General features: G+C 33.7%; 2 protein-coding genes across 4 annotated transcripts; one reads left to right on the plus strand and one right to left on the minus strand.

Moving 5' to 3' along the window:
• Positions 1 to 3,613: 3,613 nt before the first annotated feature.
• Positions 3,614 to 10,747, minus strand: LOC115992168 (putative disease resistance protein At3g14460). Of its 3 annotated transcripts, none has more exons than XM_031116253.1 (5): positions 7,087 to 10,747; positions 6,092 to 6,267; positions 5,621 to 5,971; positions 5,105 to 5,460; positions 3,614 to 4,373 (listed from the first exon to the last, which is right to left on the minus strand). In XM_031116253.1, exons 1-2 carry the CDS (start codon positions 10,630 to 10,632, stop codon positions 6,247 to 6,249), a joined length of 3,567 nt encoding a protein of 1,188 aa, XP_030972113.1. In that variant the 5' UTR covers positions 10,633 to 10,747; the 3' UTR covers positions 3,614 to 4,373; positions 5,105 to 5,460; positions 5,621 to 5,971; positions 6,092 to 6,246. The 3 variants fall into 3 exon arrangements, with proteins under 3 accessions (XP_030972113.1, XP_030972111.1, XP_030972112.1); XM_031116251.1 differs by having other exon boundaries at positions 5,621 to 5,975; XM_031116252.1 differs by having other exon boundaries at positions 5,049 to 5,460; positions 5,621 to 5,975.
• Positions 10,748 to 21,426: 10,679 nt separating this feature from the next.
• Positions 21,427 to 22,734, plus strand: LOC115990033. Its single transcript, XM_031113894.1, has 2 exons — positions 21,427 to 22,329; positions 22,432 to 22,734. Exons 1-2 carry the CDS (start codon positions 21,427 to 21,429, stop codon positions 22,732 to 22,734), a joined length of 1,206 nt encoding a protein of 401 aa, XP_030969754.1.
• The last annotated feature ends 1,830 nt before the right edge of the window (positions 22,735 to 24,564 follow it).

A 24,564-nucleotide genomic window follows, 5' to 3' on the forward strand; every position in this document is an offset into this window, starting at 1 on the left:
CTCTCTTCCTCACCGCTATCTCTCTTCGTCGCCGCCAACAGTCCACTACAAATCATTCACTTCTTCATCGTCAGGTCTCACTTCTTCAACCAGATTTGTTGTTGCCATCTTATCTACCAACAGCCCACAACAATTCTGTTGTTGTAATTTGGATGAGTTCAAACTACAAACTATGTTCTGGTGCAAATTCATCCATTTATGGTTCAATCTTATCCTATTGGCTGTATCTTTTATACATCACACAATTATAGGGAGAGAGAGCGAACATATATATAGAATTAGTCCCATACAAGTGAGACATATTTTTATAAATCTACCCAAAGAAAGAAAAGAGACATATTGATGAAGAGAAGTAATGAGGTAGATTCCAAATTCCTGAGTCATTGAGAGAGAGCGCTTTGAATTTTATTGATGAAGATGAGTTCAAGAAGTAAAAGATAGTTGTTCTATGAGAGATGGAAATCTGGGGATTTCCAACCCGTGAAGAAGAGAGAGAGAAAAACAATTGTGAATTTTGTCAAATCAACCAACCATGTGCGTCCCACAATTTTCATAATATTCCATTTGTGTCGCTCAAAACTATTACTTAAATTCTAAATACACCTCTCTAGTGGTTCTCTAAATATATGTTTTAAGCAGCACTAAGAGCATTCGCATTCGATTTTGATAATGCCTTAAAATGTATACTTGTTATATATTTATGTAGGCGTTATCTCCTTATTACTATGCTTAATTTGTATAATTAAGTCATGATTTGCATTAGTCCCTATTATTTATCTTTACATGATTTCTTGAATAAGATGTCATTCATTGTGTGTAATTTTCTACTTTCAGGAAATTATGTGAGAAAGATGAGTTTAAAGGAATTTGTGAGAGAATGGAGGCCAAACTAGAATTGAAGTGGAGCTAAAGGACCATGCTTAAATGTCTAAGGAGATGTAGCTGGAGCGCTTGGATTGTCTACCATGATTGGAAGCTTCAAATAAGGAAAGAAATCAAAGAAGCAAAATCTGAAAATGAAAAATCTGATTTGAGCACTGATCAGTATTTTGGGCGTATCTCTCTCCTCAAAAATCCAATTGATACAAGGTTAGATGGGTTGGAACTGTGACTTAAATATCTACAAGTTTACAGTTTTGAGTTTTTCGAAATTCTCAATTTTTAAAGGCCAAAATTAACTCACAATTTACTGCTGTAAACTTGGACGGAAATTAAAATAGTAAAAGTTTTATTTTCTTTGGACACTTTTTAGGGTTTTGAAGGGAGGCTGTGTAGAACGAATTTTGGCGGAGAAAACCTTGTATTTTTCTTTCTCTAATGGCAACCTAAACTCTTTGCTAGGGCTAGAGGTTATGTTTCTTCTATATGGTATGAATATTCAATGTGATTCTTTCTAGGATTTTATCGACAACATATTTGATTGTTCAATCAGATTTCTTTTGATGTATTAGTTCTTCCATACTTTCAATAAGTTCAATCATATTTTTCTTATTATTTAGATACATTTCTAATAGTTTCAAATAGAAATCAAGTTTTAAAGTGAATGAGTTTTTTTGAAAACTTTTCTAACCACATTATTAATTTAGGTTATCATACGTTCTTGAATTGTCTCAGTTTAACCGAATCATAAGTATTTAATTGTATAAGAACAATCAATTATGAAATATATATTTTCTTAGACACAAAGAATTTCATATCGATATAGGGAAACACCCCGATGCCCTAATATTTATATTATTGATTTAAATCAGTTTTTATTATTTTTGTTAACAATCATCAAGCAAAAGTATTTTTCTTCTTTACCCAAAATTTTGTTTAATTATATTGTCTTTGAATCTATCTTGCTCCTTGTGGTTTGACCTCGGTACTCCGAGAATTATATTGCTACGATCTCCTGCACTTGGGAGTAAGCAAGCAGGTTTCTACAAAAAAAATTATTTTATCATATCAAAAGTTATTTTATCATTTATACCATATCATTTTACAACACACCTAACATTTCAACTTTTATTTTCCTATACAATACATTAAAATAATATATCTATCCAATAAAATATATAACCTAGAAGTGATTGAAAGAGAGAGAGAAAAGTGATTCAGGGAAAGAGAGAGAGAGAGAGAGGAGAAACTAATAAAATATAGAGTTTAAGTTTTACAAGTTGCTACAGTATTGTCTTATATGTTAGACGTACTATAGCACTATTGCAATTTTTTTTTTTTTTTTTTTTTTTTTTTACTTACAATTAGCAATGCGGATAGAGCATATTTTTCATGCTTTGATGGTAAAATATCTCAACATATGCAATATACAAGTGCGAGTGTAAATGCTCTTCTATTGAGTACTGTTATCTAAATACAATACCCTTACCAAACAACTTTCTCCAGAGTGGGCCCCACGGTTTTGAGCATTAAATCATAGAAAACACTCTTCAAATGCCCTTGCCAAACGGAACTCCTCATGTGTTGGCTAGGTGATCTTTGAAGAATAGGTTTTTTTTTTTTTTTTTTTTCCTTGATTTAAGTTCAGGCCCCAAGCTTTTGTTAACGTTTTCTTACAGGAGGTTTGTCTTGGTTCTAACATGGGCTCCTCCTAAGTTCTTTGGTTGGTTCATTAAAAGTTCTACATATTATTTTTTTTTTTAAAAAGTAAAGTTGTTTTTCTTTTTGGATATTTTTTGAACGCAGATGCGTTTGATTATCGAGAAAATGCAAGAAAAATTAAAAGAAAGTATAAAGAATATGAAAAATTTTGGTTATTTGGATTTTTTTTTTCCATTTAAATACTGATGTGACATATTTAAATATTAAATCAATTTTTAATTATCAATTTATTTTAAATGTGAGGTTAGTCACAATTTTTTTATATAAAAGTTATGCTGATATGATAGCATAGCAGTTGATATCATATGAAAAATAAATTTTTATTGTTATGTTTGACACATTAACTTTTTCCATCCAAAAAATAATTACAGGACTAAATTGATATGACATTAAAAAAGTTAAGAACTAAATTGACACAATTAAAATGTTAAAAACTAAATTGAAATATGTTCCAAAAGATAGAAACTAACTTTGTAATTTACCCATAATCTAATGTAAGTGTTTTTAAAAAATTGTCTTATAAAATAGAAAATGTATATTTTTATATTAAAATAAATATGAATATTTTTACAAACTGATGTATTGCTCTAGTATGGTTAATTTGGCCCCACATTTGCACACATATCCATGTATGCTCCAAATAAAATAGAGTTACAGCCTGATATAATAGCATCATCTTAGCTATAAAAAAAATAAAATAAAATAAACATGATCTAACATTTAAGACCACAAATTATTTCATAATTTTTTTACCATAACCTTGACATGACACACTTTAAATAATTAACTATCACTTACACATGGATTTTTTTTTTTTTTTTTTTTAAGCCTAGTTATTGACTTTCAGAGACAAAATTCACTGTTTATAAACAGTGCATGCACTGTTCACATACTGTGCATGCACTGTTCACATACTGTGCATGCACTGTTCACACATTTAAAAATATTAAAAATGGATCCTATGGCACTATTCATACATTTAAAAATTACTTTGCTACAGTATTTTCAGTTTTCAGTTTCAGCAACAATAAGTTCAATTCAAACAAACCCTTATTACATCACAATTGTGGCAAAAACTTTTGTAGTACTATACTTTTTTCACAAAGTGTCTTCCTTCGCAGCATGATCCAACATTAAATAGCCTGCCATACTTTACCCAAGTCCAATTCCGCACACGCATCTTGCACAAACAAACCCTTAGAAAAATCTGTTAGTCAACAAATACATTGGTAAGCAAAGGACTCTTTTGAATGGAGATTTTTTAGAATAATCTGTTAATCAACAAATACATTGAGCATTGACAACGAAATGGAGATCTTTTTTATAGAAGCACATATTTAGAAGAACAAGCCTGAGGAATTGCAGACCACCCCTCTGTGTATGGGAAGAAGCAAGCAGGAAAACATTCTGATTCATTAAAAGTAACATCAATTAAATTTAAGTATCCAATAAAAGAGAGAACAAATCAATTTGACAACTAGCTGGTTTCTTAAGAACATGTGATGAAGAAAACAGCGGATGAGAACTTTGTCTATACTCTTGGCTTATATGATCACTTCATCATTGATATGGAGTAATGAGCAGTCTTGTTCCATTCTTTCCCTTCTTCATATGGTAGTATGGTACCTTTCCTTCAAAAAAAGACAATACCCAACTATGCTCAGTAAAGAAAAGGAGGTAGGCAGCCCATCTTCTGGCTGGCACGTACTTGAGCTCAAGGCAGAAACTGATTATGGCACTGATCTTCAGCCAATCCTCTGTCGAGTATTAACCTGTGTCAGATCAGATGGGAACAGAGATGGAATTTGATAAAAGACTTCCTTTGGGTGGACGAAAAACCACAGTACAATAGCAAATTCATCACGGCCTAATGCCGTCAACGTTTATTTAGAGAGTAACAATCTCCTAGATAAGATAACTAGATAACTATTCAAACATTCAAATAGAGATAAGATAACTAGATAACTAGACTACTCAAATAAAGATAAGATAATTGGTAGTAAAGATAAGAAGAAACAATAAGGACTATTAAAGGTTAGGCATAGTTTATATTTAGCAGGACTCTCATGAGACATTTACGTGTGTCACCATCGTCAATCATATTTATTCAAAAATAAACCTTACAATAAATATAAATAAAATCAAACATGAAGTAGTTGAGTTCAACAAAGGACTTGACCCTAAAACAGGGGCTTTCCACATTGGAATTTTAGCTTGTATATTGAGCTTATTGTCCATATGTAGGCAGGGGATGTGAGCCCTCTTGCACCACTTTTTTCCCCTTCTTTCTTAGGTATTGTTTCATAAATGGACATACAAGTTCAAAGAAAATAAATTAATTCAATAAATATATAATTGGTCTTGAAACACACATACACGCGCACAAAGTAAAAAATTACTGGAAATAAATCAAATAAGAAGAAAGCTCAATAGCATCAGAAAAGTACCCCAAAAACAAAGTATGAATTTAGGAATACTTCAGAAGTCAATTGAACAAACTCACATGGCAATTGATAAGATCTAGAGGCCATGATCATTATTGACATCCTATAAATTGCCAAAGGGAGCCTCCTGTCAAATCTAGGAGCTAAAATTGGAGCTATAAGGCACAATTCTCTCCATTGCTCTTATTCTCTGACCCTCTCTACTAGTCCACCCAATACATCAATGTACATATGGCAGTCCAAACTTGGAAGTAAACAGAACATGCTGGCAGGACAGACATCATTGCATTGCATTGGATGTAAATTTAGCTCTCCAGAAGTTTTGATTGCAAGAGGTTCATTTTGTTGGTAGCAACCACCTCAAATCTTACACCAGCTTTGGCCTCAACATTTTTCTCATTTTGTGTCTTAAAACCTGAATAAGAGCTGATAAAGATTTAGAAATCATTTATGATTACAGGACCAAAAATCAATTGAACAAACCTAACCACCACTTAGCATCTCTCGTTTTTAAAGTGTATTTGTAATTGCTGGTAATGACATGAGAGTTCCTTGATCTGTCATGGAACAAGTACCTGAGCAATCTTGGGCCAATTCACCCCCTTCCTCCCTGCTGCCTTTGGCACCATCGTCTCAACATAGGACAATTTAAAATTTATAGTTCTTGGTAGTAGTGGCAGCCCCAACTGGTTAAGGACAGCAAGAGCAGTCATGTACTAAAGCTTTTGAGTTCTCTCTAGTTGGAAAGAGAAGAAAAACCCAAATACAGCAACCTGTCCTCTGGAGAGGACTTCCAATTCCCATCCACCACCAATTTCAAAATCTCAAAGAGAAATAGTCTTAGCAAGTCCTCTCCACACACAAGCAGTGTTTCAGCTACTATTAGAAGGTAAATAAGTAGCACTAGCTTTCAACTGCACCAGTGCCTACCTGAGATTAAATAGCATGCCATTGCCCATGTCAAATTGCAATATACTTAAAATACTCTTTAACTAAAATACAAATGTCTTAATCATCAAATACATATGCTGGAAAATTTGCATTACCTTAGCTTAATCCATTGCTGCAAAAATCCTTTTTTTTTTTCCTACTTCACAAGTCCATAGTAGAAATGTAGTGAATGTATAATAGGCAATAGAAGCTCCAGCAAGAATGGGAGGACGAGCTTTTACAGTGACTTGAAAACATATCAGACAGGGGTTCATAAACAATCCAGAAGGCCCTGCAGCAGTGGCATGAAATTGACAGTGAGTGTGTGAGGCACTTGTTATTCACAAGTAAAAGTAACATTGCAAAAGAAAGGCAATGAAATGAGAATCTATCGTCATGTTGAAAACATTTGACAGCATCTCTGACATAGGTGTGCCAAAAAAAATTTACTACCAGAATAAAACTTTGGTTAAATAATTTGAAGAAACAAGTTTCTTCTCTTTTTTTTATCAACTCATTAAACATATTGATTGGTCGTTTGCAATAGGAGGTAGGGTGGAGGAGACAAGAATTGAACTCAGGACCCCATGCTTTAATACCATGTTAAATTAACAATTCTCTCAAGAACTTAAAACTATTAGGAAATAATATATTTAATCATTTAATCACATGTTCTAACAGTAGGCTCATCTGTTTTTTTTTTTTTTTTTTTTTTAAGAACATGTTCTTTATGGGAAAATGGATTTTTCCTTTATGCAGTGCAGACAATTTTTTTTTTATTGATTGTATAATCATACTTTCAAGCTTTTAATGTGATATTTACCTGTATAAAAAAAATAAATATCATACTTTAAAGCTTCTCATAAAAAAATTTATATTAAATAGAATTTTTTTAGGTAAAAAAAATTTAGAAGATTGATGAAGTTATTTTTATAGGAGTTATCATGCTTGATGAATTTCAAATGCCCACTAAAGAAAAAAAAAACTCTTCTTTGAAAAGAAATTTTTGGTAATCATAGAAAAACTAAAAACTTTGTCTGTAACTTGATGGCAATTAACAAAATTGAGCAAATAAGCAGAAGAAAAGTTAATATTAGAGTAGAATAAGTACCTGGGCAGAAGTGTTCAATGACTCATAGCTCATTACTATGTTGGGGATGTGAGCAATCTTGAGCCAGTCTTCCCCTTTCTCTTTTTCACAGCGTTGTTTCAACAAAGGACAACCCAAGATATGTAATTGAGAAAGAGAGGTGGGCAAGCCTTCTTCTGGTAAGCACTCAAGCTTATGGCAGCGCTCAATGCTCAAGGTTTTAAGAGAGGCGAGGTGTTGAAACCCCTTACCGTTGAGTGATTTCATATTTGAAAAATCTAAGATAGAGAAATAGGTAAGAGAGGGAGGCAGCAACACCTCCTCTGGAAAGGAATCCACTTCTTCATATTTATGGGCAATGGAGAATTCTTTGAGAGAGTGGAGACTTTGCAATCCCCACTCCATGCGACAGGAAATGAGTTTGTTGCAACTGGAGATGTCAAGTTTTACCAAATTGGAGGGCAAACCACCTTCAGGAAATGATTCCAATTCTGGACAGTCTAACAGTTCCAAAGTTATAAGAGATGGGAGGAGGGTGTGCATCCCTTCAGGTAGTGATTGTAACTTATTGCAACTTTCAAGCTTCATCTTTGTTAATTTTGGGGCACGGAGTCCTCCACTAGGAAAGGATATGAAATTAGGGCAATTCTTGATTTCTAAACTAGTGAGATATTCGAAATTTTCACAATCATATATTATGATATATTTGAGCTTAGGGAAAAACTCTAGTGACATTGAATCACAAACACCCCTTATGGTCATACATTCAAGTGATGGATAGTAATGACCACTTGCAAACTGTATTTTCCAATTCCAGAGCAATTCAATTTCATGGAGGACAGGAGCCCTAGGAAGTGAAACAAGCTGCTCACAACGTCTAATTTCAAGCTTGGTCAAAGAGGGAAGGCAATTGGGTAGAACGCTTAGCTTGGGAGAACCACTTATGTGAAGCTCTTGAAGACGAGAGAAAACTTCATCTTCGAATGTAACCCATTCTTTCCATTCTAGCATGTAGGCAAAGCTTAAATACTCAAGGGATCTGAACGGCTTAATCGTAGAATAACCATTCCCGTAGAACTCACGACCCACAGCTACAACTCGTACCAAACCATAAATTTCGAGTTTCTTCAATGTAGGTAGCTGTCCAAGTGGAGGCAATGCGAAGCAATACATACAACTGTCAAGCTTTAAGGATACCATATTCAGGAATGAAGAATCTCCTAACCAATTTGGAAAGCTTGTACCCCCATAATATTTGATGGTGAGAGAATTCAAGTTTGTATGAGGACACAACTGCTCAAGTAAACTTTTTTCCTTTATTGAATCTTCAATGTAGCGAAGAAAATCCCATTCCAACACCAACTCAGTTAGATCTTGCTTATCCTTTAACATAACCTTTGGAATCTCTGAATCATCTATAGTGCAATGAACGTTTTCCAAGTTCAATATAGACAATTTTCCAAAAAGATGATGAAGCTCCCCTAACTCTCTAATGCTAGATCCACCATGTTTGCCCACAACAAAAACAGGCAACTTTCTGAGTTTTTTTAATTTACCCATTTGTGGTGGCATCTCTTTCATATGGCTTCGAGAATTATCCAGGTGGCGCAAGTTGATTAGTTTACCCATGTTGATCGGCAAATTGGTGATTCGTGACGACAATATCAAGGTTTGCAAATTATACAATCTACATAATGAATCAGGCAAGTGTGTGATATCAGTGCCATAAATATTCAAATAACGTAGATGTTGCAAATTACCAATAGAAACAGGCAACTCCCTTATCTCCCTTATGTGCACACGTTCAGACCATGATAACACCCGCAAATACTTAAATGTCCCCAACAAGTCATCCATCATCTTTTCTGTTTTGTAATATCCATTAAACCAAGCGCTTGAACATGCTTTTACCAAGAAGGTTCGTAGACCCTTAGCTTCATAACAAATCTCAAATTTCTTATAGTCATTATAGTAAGCTCCAGAATATAAAAAATAACGTATCTTTTTTGTTATTACATTGGACTCATCATCTAGTGAACTAAAACAAACTTTCCCAGATATGGATTTTGCCAAGTCATTGATAAGATCATGCATTAAGAAACATGATTCAGACTTATTTGATTGTTGGAAAAATGACCTTGATACTAGATCATTAAAGTATTCTTCACCTATTTCTTCAAATTCCATAGAATCCATACGCATATCTTCTTTGGGTTGCTCCAATAAACCTTCTGCCATCCATAACAAAATCAACTCCTCCTTATTAAATTCATAATCTTTTGGGAAAATTGAGCAATAAGCAAAGCATCGCTTTAAATGTGATGGGAGGTAGTGATAGCTCAATCTTAAAGCTGGAAGGATATCAGTTTTGGCTTCTGGTAAATCCCATATATGATTCTTCAAAATCTTTTTCCAATGAGTTGGGTTTTTATTTGAACGTAATGAACCTCCAACTGTTTTTATAGCTAAAGGTAGGCCTCCACACTTTTTGACAATTTGTTTACCAATCACCTCAAAGTCTGCATAGGACTTTCCATTTCCAAATGCATGTTTTATAAATAAATCCCAACACATGTCATCTGACAATTCCTTTACACAATGATGAGTTGGAATAGTCTGTACAATGGATGCAGCTCTTTCACTCCGTGTGGTAACAATGATCTTAACCTCTTGTGCCTCACATTTAAAAACTTGAAGAAGGTCATCCCACTTATTATAATTCTCATTCCACACATCATCTAAAACGAGAAAAAATTTCTTCCCCTTCAAAGCCTTTCTAATTTCTGTTTGCAACGTAGTCAAATTTTTGAATTTACAAGGAGACAAAGTGACCTCCTCATAAATAGTTTTGAATATCTCAAAACTATTAAAATTTACTGAAACGCAAACCCATGCTTTGAGGTCAAAACTCTGATCTACTCTACCGTCGTTGTATACAAACTGAGCGAGTGTTGTTTTACCTATCCCGCCCATACCCACTATGGGCACAACACATATCTCATCGCTACTTGCCTCATTTGATTGCAACAACCTAAATATCGCTTCTTTATCCATTTCTCTACCAAAAACACCACATTTTTCTTGGCAAGAAGTTGATATTCGTGGTGATGGTACTGGTACTCCACCAGAAACCTCTTTCAGACCAAGGACACCCATTTGTTCTATTATAAATTCTAAATTTTCCAGTATCTTTTCAAATTCAGATGAACTAACAGAAGAAGGGATAGGGTTCTGTACCAGACTAGTGCCGGTTTGTGATTGTGAGTCAGCTTCTATCTTGCATCGCAAGCCTTCATAGGCAATCTCATCGAGGAGTTCATCTGCATCATAGACAGCATCTTGAAGCTCGTCCAGCCACTCTTTCACAGCTGGATCTGTAATCTGCTTCTCCTCCGCGTCATTAAGAACCACGTTAGCAGATAGCAGCTTTATCTTCAACTTTCGCAGCAATCCACAAATGTCGTTTCTTCCCTTGAGAAAGTCTAGGACCTCGCGAGAAGCCACTCTATCAAACGCCACCTGGAGGAACGCAGATAGAAATGCCCCACCGACCAAAGCTCCGGCCATGATTTCTTCTTAATTTGCAAAAGACGTGAGTAGTCAAAGCGTAAACAAGAGAACTCTGGAAGCTCTTGTGAATCAAATGTGAACCATTGAATCGATTCAACGGGTGGTTTTACAGTATTTTTCGTACTGAATAAGAAATCCATACCAAAATCAAAGAATAATTACGCGTGGTGGATCCCACATGCGGAAAATGTTAGGGTTTTTTTTATTATTTATTTTTAAATATTATTGAAAAGGTTAGGTTCATAGGATTAGAAACTAGTGAAATATCACCTTATCATCTCTCATCAAAAAAAAAAAATTAAATAAAAAAAATAAAAACTTTTTACTTTTTTTCACTTTTACTTTTACTTTTTTTTTTTTTCACTTTTTTTCTTAACTTTCTCAATCAATAGTTAAGACCATTTTTCAAAAAGATTTTGTTAGTTAACACAGTTTTGAAATTATTAGGAAATTAACATCTCGAGTTTGTTAGACTTGATTTTTCTATATAACTCAAGTACTAAAGACTCAAGTTCTTTGATCTGGCCACATTGAAATTGAGCTCAGAAGACTCGAGTTTCACAAAGAATTCCTTTCATTGCCTTCAACCAAATCTAGCAAATTCTTCCTCTTCATAGGTCTGATCCGATCCAATCAACTCTAGCAAAACCTTCCTCACAGTTTTGATCTGATCCGAGCAAAACTAGCAAAACCTAGGTACGATCCATTCCAATCAAAACCTTCCTCACAAACCTAAACCCAACACCTCATACCAATCAAAGCCAATCGAAACCCTGCAAACTCAAACCCAAACCCAACAAACATGCCACAACTCATCTCGATCGGAACCTACAAACCAAAACCCAACAAACGCTATTCATACCCCCGGAGTAGAAGAGGAGACCTATACCCACTTGTTCTCATCTCAATGGCGAATCAGCGATGGCTATCCCAATTGGGAAGGTGGTTGTTCTTCTTGGTGTAGGCCTGTCTCTGCTTTCTCTCTTTTTCTCCAGTTCCCCATTTTTTTTTAATTCTAAGAGCCGCTCCGATATTAGTGCTATGATTGTGATTTTTGAGTTTGAGAAGAAGAAGGAAGAAGGAAGTAGAGAGTGGGGTCTTTGGTTTTTCAGACTAGGAACTCGAGATTTACAAACTCGATTTCCCCCCAAGAAATAGAGTTTTTAAGATACAATTTGCTAGTAAAATCAAGTCTAACAAACTTGAGATGTTAGTTTCCTAAATAGTTTGAAAACTGTGTTAATTAACAAAATTGTTTGAAAATTTGTGCTATTTTGAAGGGGAAAAAAAAAAAAAAAAAAAAAAAAATAAAACCAACTAAAGCTCAAATTCAAAAACTGACTCTCGTTAACTCAAACGTTAGACCACTTTTCCTTATCTTTTTTTTTATTAAAAAAATAAATAATTATTTCTCTCCATCATCACCTAAACCCTCTCTCTCTCTCTCCCCAAATTCCTTCTCCATCTCTCTCCTTTGTTCCAGACCCTTTCTCTCTTTCTTCGATCGTTTTTAGCACCAACCCATTCTCCCTCCTCTAATTCCTCCCAATTTTTCTCTTGTCTCTCATGGTCCCACCCATCCACCACTTTCCACCGTTCCACACATCGAATCCCTTCCCTCTCTATTGGTGCTACACCCTTCAAACCTCTCTCATTCCACCACTCCGATCCCCCACCCACACTATAGTTGCCGAGAACCACCCCTCCAAACCCTTCTTTTTGTGGCAATCCGTGTGTGATGAAGATGATTATTTTCACAATTATATATGTGATGAAGACAAAGACGATTCTTTTTGCAGTTATCTCTATGACAAAGGCAGATGATTTCGTTCATGGTAATCTCTACAACGAGGACAAAGACAACTGCTAAACCTTTTTTGAGGTTTGTTTTCCATTAACAAATTTGAGATTATGTGTGGTTTTGTTAGTTCTATTGTTGTTCATTGTTTGTGATTGATTTTCGAAGTTTGAATATTGGAGCTTGCCTGATTTTAGTTGAGTTTTGTAGCCTCGAGTATTGGTGGAATTGTCTAAAACTAATGTTGTACTGTCTATTTAATTTTCCTATTAGTTTTTGTTAGTAGTGATTACCAGTGATAGTTGGGTTTGTTGTAACTAAACTTTGATCATGGTGCAAGCTCTCTTTAAATTTTAGATCAATAGAGAGTTGAGGAGGGACACTAGAAGTTGTGAAGGAGGGTGGCAGGATTCTTAGAGGAGGCTTTGATAGTGGAGTTTGGGCCAACCGTTGTATAGGGGAGTTCCTTGCTTGTTGGGTGGGGTTTTAGGAAGAATTACAAAGAACATAATGAGAATGAAAATAAAAAATTGACTGGAAAATGAAAAAGCCATTACAGACTTGTGTTAAAGCAGAAACGATACACTAATACCCCTAGTTACTACATAATTCAGAGCAGACTTAGGGGAATGGTTTCAAAGTTCAAACTCATGCTTGAGTAGAATGTGGATTTTCATAGTTTGTGGGTAGGCATTAAAATTGTGATGTGTTAATTAGTAGTTTGATAAAAAAAAAAAAATATTTGTTGTATTATATGTAATTGCATTATGCGCTTTCTATGCAATTATTGAATGGGGAACCAAAATTCAATAGGCTGTTATGGTTGGATGGCTTAGTTGAAATCCGTAGTCCTTTATTCGACAATTTGTGAAGCCTTGTACTTTGTATTATGAAATGCGAAGTCACTACACTTGTTCTTAATAGTAGCTCTTAGTTGAGTTTTGTGAAATTTTGCACTAAACTTTGTAATGTTACAACTTTGAGTGCTGCTTGTTCATTTATATATAATCCCCATTATTCTAAAAAAAAAAAAAAAAAAAAAAAACTTGGGCTATTTGACATGTACATGTGATTTGAGTATTGTATTTTTGTAGAAAGGGAATAGCTAATACAAGCAAAAATACTATGATATAGAAGCTCTCATATTGCTTTCATCCCTCGATAAATTATCTTTGAAAAATGTATTTACCATTGGCCTTATTATATTTATTCTTTTTTAGCATATATGTCATATCATTTAATGTTTGCATTTATAAGATGCTTATTTTTTATTTTTTTTATCATGATTATTTCAACATATAGGGAATGGGAGGGATGGATGTAAGCATGGGTAAGCAAAAAAAAAAAAAAAAAAAAAAAAAAAAAAAAAAAAAAAAAAAAAAAAAAAAAAAAAAAAAAAACGAAAAGAAAGCCAAGAACTGAAAATGAAGGAGAAAACGAAAGTTATTTCCATTGGACTTTGTATAGGAACGTGTGTTAATTGATATTCTTAGAGACGAGCACAACTTAAGCCATAATGTAGATATCATTACTGAAAAAAAGTGGGAGATATTTACCTCAATTATGCACCTCTGCCTGCAGTGAATTATGCTAAAAGTGAGAGATATTGCCTCAAGTTTACACTAAAGATTGGCTGAAATGTTGTTGAATAGCCTTTTTGTTTCCTTTTAGTAATTTGTTTTGGAAACTGTCTTGGCTTGTTGGCCTATAATTGCTTGTATTCTTGTTTAACCTTGGTTTGCTTGATTTGGTAATTGCACTTGGCTTTGGATAGCCTATAAGTACTTTGTCTCTATCTATTTTTGCTTAGTTCAATAAAATATTCACTTGTTTTGAAGAAGTTGCAAACATGACTTGCATTCTGAAAAGTCATAAAGCTTCTGTAATATACCACTTTGTTCTAGTTTATAAATTTTGCAACATGAAACAAAGCCATCATGAAACATAAAAACCAAAACTGAACACCACCTAGCAATGAAACAAAAAAGGCATATACAAAACTTTTTCATTACATAATATGTAGTTATACACATATGGATTTTAACATATAAAAATGTACATTTCCAATGCATTCAAAAATATTTGTCATTTACATATATCATTAGTGCCTAACTAGAAGCTACTCGAGCATGCAAATATAGAACCTAACATGTTTTAGTAGCTTCGTTAGTTACAAAAATTGTTAGATATTGTTTCAAACAAATTATCCAATATGTTGTTGTTCACTAGCTATCATTTGTATGTGCAATATATTGTCCAATAGCTATGCAAAAAATTGTCCAAAAATATTGACTAGCTTGCCAAGTAAGACATGCTCTCCAAAAATATAATTCAAAAAGTCTCCAATATGTTGCTCTTCAAGGATTATCACTTATCATCAAGAGCGATTGAAACCTGCAAATATGCCACCAAATATAAATATATGTATAAAAAAAATAAAAAATAAAAACTTAGGAAAATTATAGGTTCAAGTTGTAGCAAAAATCACAAGGAATATGCATACCCAATTTGTCTCAACAAATTGTCCAACATCATGGTCTTATCCAACCAAATGACTACAAAAGATAAATTCCTGCATTTGACATTTTAACAAATTTCAATGACATGTTTATCTTATTATTTCAAGTAATGAGGTGTTCATTCAATATATATATTTTTTATTATTTCAAAAACCACAAGCTATTGAAAAGTACTTGAAAACTCAAACCTGAGAAATTTTAATGTTGCTTATAGCATTGAATATATTTAACAAACCAAAGATCACTTCTAAAGACTACCTAATTAGGATATAGACACATGCAAGAAAACTATTTAAATAAAATTAGAATCAGTTACAAACCGGTATTGCAGTCAATGTTTTGCATTACAACCATTTTTATACATTGATCATGCAGTTTATTCTATAGTATCAAATGCTGATATGCCACTTAATAAATTACTCATTTAGAATAAAAAAAATTTAACTGAGAATTAAAAGAGAAAACAAACTTGATGATGCTAGATATAGAAAGAATGTATTAATTTTAGTATGGATAGCAGTAATTGGTTAGTAGGAAATTAGACGTAATAGCTAATTACTAGCATCATACCTGTGTGAAATCCACCAACTGTGAAACTTGTTCAACATTACTATGTTCTTCAAGAGAATTAATGTTAACTGAGGAATTGGCCTATAACATGTTGCAAAGAATAATTGTCACATAAACTTAAAATAAATTTATGGACCTATTGATTCATATATTATAGTACAATGTAGCATATCTTACTTTATTTAGGCATCCAAGTGATTGAACTTGTCTTGACTGACATGCCTTTTTTCTTTGGGAATTAGGATTTCTTGGTCATTTTAACACACCTTTCAACTTGGATTTGAACATCTAATAGTAGGTTTTGTTTTAATCCCACGTATGTCTTGAAAATTTATGTCCTCATGGGATTAACATCCACTATCACCTTGTAAACATCCCCAAGAACAACTCCATCATAGACCTCTATTTGATCCTTCATGCTAAGAGAATAACAATTTTTCCTCATTTCTTGCAAATCCTTCAATAATGTGTTAGAACATCTTTGACATGATCATACATTATCTTAGACTCTGTTGCAAGTATGGGAATTTCACAAAATTTGTGACATAAATGAGAGTGACCCTTTCCCAATGACTCTTGAGCATTATCTTTAATATCAACACCATGATAGTTCATGATAGAACTAACCTTTGTATCTTGTGTCCATCTTTTTTATATATAATGAGTCGGAAGTATCTTAATTTTTTTTTTTTTTTTGTCAAGAACCTTCAAAACATGGACACAAAAAATTCTTACAAAGCTGAACTTCATGCAATTGCATTGAATATTAGTTGTTGAGGCTTCATATTTAACCAGGTTCTCTTGAGTTTTTTTTTTTGCCTATATTTAAATTTGTATTTAGTGATAGTATCAGATTTACTAACCTCAAAAATTTTACAATCCCCCATCTTTATATATTCATCTTGAAACATTTTGAAAATTTTTGGGGTGTACAACTTTATCTCAACATCTTTACATCAAGTTGTAAAATTGGTGTTGTTTGCCTCATTTTAAACTTAACTTGTAGTTCTTGACATTAACTATTAAACAAGACTCGAGAGCAATATCCCCAAAAAAGGCAAAAGATTATATTTCAATTTCAAGTATTTCTTCAACACATTGTTCGTTGACTCACTACGTTGGGCGCTTTTCATATCAGAAATAAACATATGTCAATCATATACCAAGGTAGTTAATTTCATATCGTATTGGCCGATACAGCCGAAATTTTCCGTTCCGGTGGATAAACCAATACCGAAACATAGTAATTTCGTGCCGGTTTAAATACTGGCTATACTGGCATTGTTTCGGCCTTACCGCAATACATACTGGATTTTGGCTAGATAATGATTACCGGGCCGAAATTGAAATTACACTGAACGATCCAAAAACACCATCGCAGTAACTATCTCTCTCCTCCTCGCGTTGAATATGGTCTTCCTTGTCTCTTTTTCCTCCTTAAGCCATCATTTTATGAGCTTCACGTTGGCAAAGATGATGCTTAATGCGGTTACTAAGCAGAGCTGAACATAGAGAGAGAGAGAGAGAGAGAGAGAGAGAGAGAGAGAGAGAGAGAGCTAAAAACAAGTGAAACGAAGATAAATAATGTTGATTGATGAAGTAAGATTTGATAAGTCAGTTAATACCGTGTATGTAGCAAAAAAATTGGTTGGAACTTGTGAACATTTGAAAAAAGAAAACGTTGGAACTCGTAAAAATTGAAAAAAGCAATCAGTCTTTGGTTTTACCAACAACTTTCCCCTACCCCCACTTCACTTTTTCTTTTTCTTTTTAAAATTTGTAACATTTTTTTATGGTTGTACACTACAACAAAATGTAGTTTCAGTGACGAATTTTAGTGAGGAAAATTTTTTCCTCGCAAAAAAGTACTATATAGCGACGAAATTTAAATTTCGTCGCTATTTATAAAAAAAATTAGTAATATTTAGCGACAAAAATTAGATTTCGTCGCTAAATGTTGTGTTGAACTCAGGTGCCAAGCAAAAAATGATGGTGCCAAGCTAAATTCAACTACAGTGACGAAAATTTTCGTCGCTATAGGATTAAGTTTTTTGCGATGAAATATTTCGTCGCTAAATGTGTTAGTGAGAACACTATTAGTAACGAAAAATATTTCGTCGCTGTATATAACATATAGTGACGAATATAAGTCGTCGCTAAAAATAAAAACATATATATCAGTATATTATCAGCAACGAATCCCAGTTCGTCGCTAAAGGTATCCAACAGCGACGAATCTGAGTTCCTCACTAAAAGTTTTATACTAATATCACTCAGGCGCCAAGTGAAAAATTTTTGGTGCCAAACTAAATTCAACTACAGCGACGAACCGTTTCGTCACTAAAAGTTTAATTTTTTGCAACGAAAATGTTCGTCGCTGAAAATAACATATAGCGACGAATCCGAGTTCGTCACTAAACGTTTTACATAATATGACTCAGGCGCCAAGTGAAAATTTTCGGTACCAAAACAAATTCAGCTACAGCGACGAATATTTTTGTCGCTAGAAGTTTCAGTTTTTTGCGACGAAGATTTTCGTCGCTGAACATAACATATAGCGACGAAATTAAGTCGTCGCTAAAAATAAACTGATAAGTATAGGTTCGTTATCAGTGATGAATCCCAGTTCGTCGCTAAAGGTATCCAATAGCGATGAATTGAGTTCGTCACTAAAAGTTTTATACATATAATCTTCAGCCCTTTTTTTTTTTTGTTTCACTTTTCCCTTTTTCTGATTTTGTTCTCTCTTTCCCTCACTCTCTCTTTCCCTCATAGCCCATCCGCATATCGCCGATTCGGCCGTCGATTAGGCTCGCCGTCGCCGTCGAATCGTTGCCTTTGCTTTTGCTCGCCGTCACCTTTGCTTTTGCTCGCCGTCGCCTTTGCTTTTGCTCGCCGTCGCTTTTGCTTTTGCTTGCCGTCGCTTATGCTTGCCGTCGCTGCCGAATCGATTCGCCGTCTTATTTGCTTGCTCGTCGTCGCTTTTGCTTGCCATCGTCGCTTTTGCCGTCGTCACTTTTGCCGTCGTCGCTTTTGCTTGATCGTCGTCGCCGATCAAACCCCAGCGACGTTTCGGCTCCCAGCCACACCAACGCTTCGCCTTCGCTTTGCCGATTCAGCTCCCAGCGACCCTTCGGCTTCCACTTCCAACCGGTGACCCTTCGCCTTCCCTTCACTGATTCGATTTTTTATTTTTTATTTTTATTTTTTTTAACTACTTCAAGTAAGAGACTCCTGAAATTATATTTATTTATTGCTTTTCTTTTTTGGTTTCTGAGCATTGGTACATAAGGAACGTTTCATTTGATATACAAGTTTTACTATAGTTTCACTTCAAATGCATGCTGCACTGGGGTTGCTTTCATATGCACTTTTGGCAAGTGCTGAGGGGAGTTATGTTTAGACACTCCTTTAGGAAATTTAGGCTCTGGGGCTTGTTTAATGTCAATATTATTCCCAAGAATTAGGCTGGAAATTTAAGTATATTTACAAATGAATATGGGAATAAGAGAAGCAGTGCATTTTAGAAAAGGAAACAGATATGCTTTTATTCTAACAAATTTGGAACCATCAGTGATTTGTATGTGTGGATGGGTAGGTAACCGTCAAAATTTTAATTGGCTCTTAACTACAACATTCAAGATAGTTATGAAAGATTGGATTTTATGAGATTAATTCATTTGTTGCTCTAATCATAAAGAAATTGGAATATAATGGTTAATATCTTATAATTATGATATGTTAATATACACATTTATTTGTTGCAGGGAACATCTTTGCTTTTGGGCTATTTGTATCACCTATGTAAGTTTCATACCTGAATAGTCTTCCTATTTTATAAGACTTTTAAGAGGAGAAAGAGAAGCATATAGATTATATTATATTTCATCCCTTAACTAGTTTTTTTGGTTTCTGAGCATTGCTTTTCTTCAAAATTCCATGTTTTGCAGCAAATTTGGGGTTCCTTTTTTGGTTCAAGATGTTAGGATGTTTGGGGAATCTTCATTTTGTACAGAGAAAAGTCAAGGCTTGTTGATAGGTAAAAGTTACCCTTTAATTGTGAGAAGTTTCTGGCACTATTTTCTATTTATTGCTATTAGTACTTGGAAAATTTAAATTTCGAAATTTTACATAGCCCTCTATTTGCTATGATATGTTGTAGTTGAGCTGTATGTCTTGTAATTTAGGAAACTAAATGAATAATGGACAATTGTTTGGTATATTATCTTGTAAAAGGCTTTCATCTCAACCAAATAGAGGGCTAGGCAGTAGATTTGCTTGTGTGTGCCTCTTTGGTTAGGTTCTTTTTTATTATGTGGATGCTTGTGATTTGTATTATAATTATGGTGATGTTGTGTTCAGTCTTCATACTTTATTATGCGCAAATATTTCTCTTGGTTGGTGGCACAACTGGTACCATTAACATACTCTGTAACATGTCCCATTTGGTTAAGTTCCTAACTCTTCTTCATTAATTTTCACAGGTATAATTTTTTCTTTCTTATTGTTTCTAGTAGTTGTATCATTTTCAAGATTGAAGGACTTATAAATTTAAGTTTTCTTTTGCAGGCTAAATACACATTATTTGCAATAACTTTGGATTTCTTTTTCTGAAAGTTGTAAGCTTAGCTTGAGCAAAGTAAGTAAATTCTAGTTAAAATTTTATAAAATTTTATATTTGTGATGTTGGAAATTGGATTTGTGGTGGTATGTTGTGTTGGAGCAAGTGGGTCGCTTGCATGGTGTTATAAGGTGGTTTAAATACATATTGGGAGTGTTTTACATTTTTTTGAATTATGATTGGGTATTGTTGATTAGATGTAATGAATAGTAGAATTTAATACTTGTAAGCATTATAGTTGTGATGTTTGTATTTGGTTTTCTTGTGGATTATTGGTTTGAATGAGTATTGTTGATTAGATGTGATGAATAGTATTTTATTTGATTTAAATACCTATAAAATTTTATATTTGTAATGTTGGAAATTGGATTTGTGGTGGTATGTTGTGTTGGAGCAAGCGAGTGGCTTGCATGGTGTTATAAGGTGGTTTAAATACATATTGGGAGTGTTTTACATTCTTTTGAATTATGATTGGGTATTGTTGATTAGATGTGATGAATAGTAGATTTCAATACTTGTAAGCATTATAGTTGTGATGTTTGTATTTAGTTTTCTTGTGGATTGTTGGTTTGAATGAGTATTGTTGATTAGATGCGATGAATATTATTTTATTTGATTTAAATACTTGTAAAATTCTATATTTGTGATGTTGGAAATTGGATTTGTGGTGGTATGTTGTGTTGGAGCAAGCGGGTGGCTTGCATGGTGTTATAAGGTGGTTTAAATACATATTGAGAGTGTTTTACATTCTTTTGAATTATGATTGGGTATTGTTGATTAGATGTAATGAATAGTAGATTTTAATACTTATAAGCATTATAGTTGTGATGTTTGTGTTTGGTTTTCTTGTGGATTGTTGGTTTGAATGAGTATTGTTGATTAGATGTGATGAATAGTATTTTATTTGATTTAAATACCTATAAAATTTTATATTTGTGATGTTGGAAATTGGATTTGTGGTGGTATGTTGTGTTGGAGTAAGCGGGTGGCTTGCATGGTGTTATGTGGTTTAAATATATATTGGGAGTGTTTTACATTCTTTTGAATTATGATTGGGTATTGTTGATTAGATGTAATGAATAGTAGATTTCAATACTTATAAGTATTATAGTTGCGATGTTTGTGTTTGGTTTTCTTGTGAATTGTTGGTTTGTTATTCTTATTTTACCTAAGTAGCTTATAGACTTAGATGTTGGAATACATTATGCATGAGTTGTCCTTATTTTGCTAAAATAGCATTCATCTTGCAATTGTAGTCAAACATGGATAAAAGTTGGATAACAATGGGTAAGACACCTAATGGCAGATTAAGTCGTCCATATATTGAAGGGGTCAATGCATTTATTAATTTTGCAAAGGCGGTTATGGACTTGAGTGGTAATATTCCGTGTTCGTGTATTCACTGTGTGAATTGTTATCGACAATCTCTTCATACTGTGCGTATCCATTTGCTTCATCGTGGGATTATGCAATCTTACATTAATTGGCATAATCATGGAGAATCTCGTGTATTGAACGAGAACATTCATGATAATGAAATGTCGGATGGTGATCATATGGATGGTATCGATGCCTTGGTAGGTGATCGAATTAGAGGGGAACCGAGGAATGTAATCGAAGATGAAGAGGTGCATCATTTTGACAAACTTGAGGAAGATGCAAAGCGTGAGTTGTATCCGGGTTGCACTGATTATAGTATCTTGAAGTTTGTTATTGAGATCTTGAATGTAAAGGTAATGACCAATTTGAGTAATAAGGGACTTGATATGATGCTAGAATTGTTGACAAAGGTTTTACCGAAAGGTAACTTGGTTCCAAGGTTAACTTATGAAGCAAAGAAGATATTACGTGACTTGGGCATGTCATACGAGCATATAGATGCATGCAAAAATGATTGTGCACTATTTTGGAAGGAAAATGAAAACCTTGATAAATGCCCGGTGTGTGAGGCGCCTAGGTACAAGGATACACGTGCCCAAGGTAAGAAGATTTCTCATAAGGTATTGCGTTACTTCCCGTTGACACCGAGACTAAGGAGATTGTACATGTCAAGCCAAAGAGCTAAGGACATGAGATGGTATATAGACAAACGTGTGGATGATGGGATAATGAGGCATCCAACTGATAGTGAGGAGTGGAAGGAGTTTAATTTGCAATATCCTGATTTTGCCCTCGAACCTCGCAATGTAAGGTTAGGGTTGGCTACAGATGGATTTAACCCTTTTGGGAATATGACATATGTATTATTAATGTTGTGATTGCTTGTTTTTTTCTCTTTCAAATGGTAGGAAACCATTCTCAAAGTGCAAGAGGATCATTGTCAAGATCCTAATGCAATTCCCCTTACACAAGAGGAGATCTCAAACTTGGTTTTTAAGAAGAAATCCGGTATTGTAAAAGGACTTGGCATGAGACCTTCCTCTTCTCTAGTAACCATTGCCTCATCTAGTTCGGTGGAGTATATTCATCGGTTAGAAAGTGAGATAATTGAGCTCAAAGAGGCAAGAGCTAGGGATGAAGAGGAGCGAGCTAAGGAGCAAGAGGAGCGAGCTAAGGAGCAAGAGGCGCGAGCTAAGCAAGATGAGGTCTAAAAGAATATTCTTAATTTTTTGAGGAGCAAGGGTTATGATGACGCTTTTACCTATGGAGGTGGTTCATCTTCAAGCTAAATCACTTATTGGTTAGTACTTTATCTTTAAGTTAAAACACTTCATTTTTTATGTATCATTTGAAACTAATATTTGTCACGTGATAGGTTATTCAATCTTTAGTAGAATTATATTTGACTAAAGATTTATATTTGTGCAGATATCTTATTGGTGGCTTTAGGGTATTTCCTTTAGGCATTATTTGAAGATATATGAAGACATCTTCTGTTGGTTTTAATTATATTATGCAACATTTTTTGTATTGTTATAAAACATCTTAAGTTATTGTATGTGTTGCAAACAATTATTGTATGTGTTGCAAACAATTATTGTATGGAGGAAGTTTAAATTGGATACTTATTTTAATTTTAACTTGTGGAATGTATGGATCAATTTTTTATAAATGTGTTGTTGGAATAAATGTGTAAATCAAATGTGAGGTTTTAATAATGTAATGATAGGTTACAGGTTAATATCAATTCCATGAAAATAATAAAAACAAAAATTAGTTTTAGTGACGAATTTTTCGTCACAAATATAGCAACAAAAATTTTTTTTAGTGACGAAATATTTCGTCACTAAATGTAGGGGAATTTTGTAAGAAATGGTTTTAGTGACGAAAATTTTCGTCGCTATATATGTATGAATTTTCCTAAAAATAGTTTTAGTGACGAATATTTTCGTCACTATATATGATTTAATAAATTGAAATGGTTTTAGTGACGAAATATTTTCGTCACTAAATACTGTTTTTAGTGAGGAAAACATTTAGCGACGAAACGTTTTCGTTGCTAAAAGTTTTTTTTTTTTTTAAAACAAATCGGACTTTTAGTGATGAAATTTTTTGTCGCCAGGACTTTTAGCGACGGGGCTACAGCGACGAAACGAATTTCGTCACTAAAAGTCCAATTTCGTCACTAAAGGTTCTTAGTGACGAAAAACAGGACTTTTAGTGACGAATTTTTTCGTCACTAAAAATACATTTTCTTGTAGTGGTAATTGAGCTGAAACTCTAAGTTTTTGAATAAAAAATGGGGTTTGGCATATTGAAATAGGTATGAAATTTGCATTTGTAAGAATTTATATGGGTTTTTATCAAATAATTAAATTTACAAACATGTAATTAATATATAATATTAATATATAAATATTTTTTTTAAGTAGTGGTAATCCCAAAATTCACATTTATTGTTATATATATATATATATAATAAATATATAAAATAGCGGTAAACCCGAAACAATACACCAATATTGATCAGTACCCAAAATATATCGTACCGGTGGCCAAACCGATACAGCCTCCGGTACGGTATTGACTTCCTTGTCATATACCATGACCCATTTTTCTTTTAGATCAAATATCCCACACAACCATTTATTATTACTAAGATTATCTTTCTTAAGCATATTATTCCATACAACTAGGCATTCATCTTCATCTTCATAATCATCCATACAATTACTCAAATCATTTACAAAGTGCTTTGATGAATGAAATACATGACTTAGTTTCTTAATAGCATTTTGATAAATATGCCATACACATAAACGATGATTCGATTCAACAAATACTTCTGCTATTGCTTAGCCATTACAGCAGACTAATCTGTAAGTATAGTTTTTGGCTGCTTCCCTGACATTGCACTCAAAAAAGCTTTAAACAACCACTTAAATGACTCTATGGTTTCATCATAAAGTAAAGCTGCACCAAAGATGATTGTTTGTTTGTGATGACCCCAATGAATGGAGCAAAAGGTCGATTATATTGAT

The sequence above is a fragment of the Quercus lobata genome, chromosome 5, assembly GCF_001633185.2.
Source record: "Quercus lobata isolate SW786 chromosome 5, ValleyOak3.0 Primary Assembly, whole genome shotgun sequence".
NCBI lineage: Eukaryota > Viridiplantae > Streptophyta > Magnoliopsida > Fagales > Fagaceae > Quercus > Quercus lobata.

Excerpts from the sequence above, each read along its gene's own strand:
- LOC115992168 (XM_031116253.1), bottom strand. The coding sequence starts at position 10,632 with ATGGCCGGAGCTTTGGTCGGTGGGGCATTTCTATCTGCGTTCCTCCAG. Across the intron at positions 6,268-7,086 it reads CATTGAACACTTCTGCCCAG|GGCCTTCTGGATTGTTTATG; the intron begins GTACTTATTCTA and ends CCACTGCTGCAG.
- LOC115990033 (XM_031113894.1), top strand. The coding sequence starts at position 21,427 with ATGGGTAAGACACCTAATGGCAGATTAAGTCGTCCATATATTGAAGGG. Across the intron at positions 22,330-22,431 it reads TTGCCCTCGAACCTCGCAAT|GAAACCATTCTCAAAGTGCA; the intron begins GTAAGGTTAGGG and ends TTCAAATGGTAG.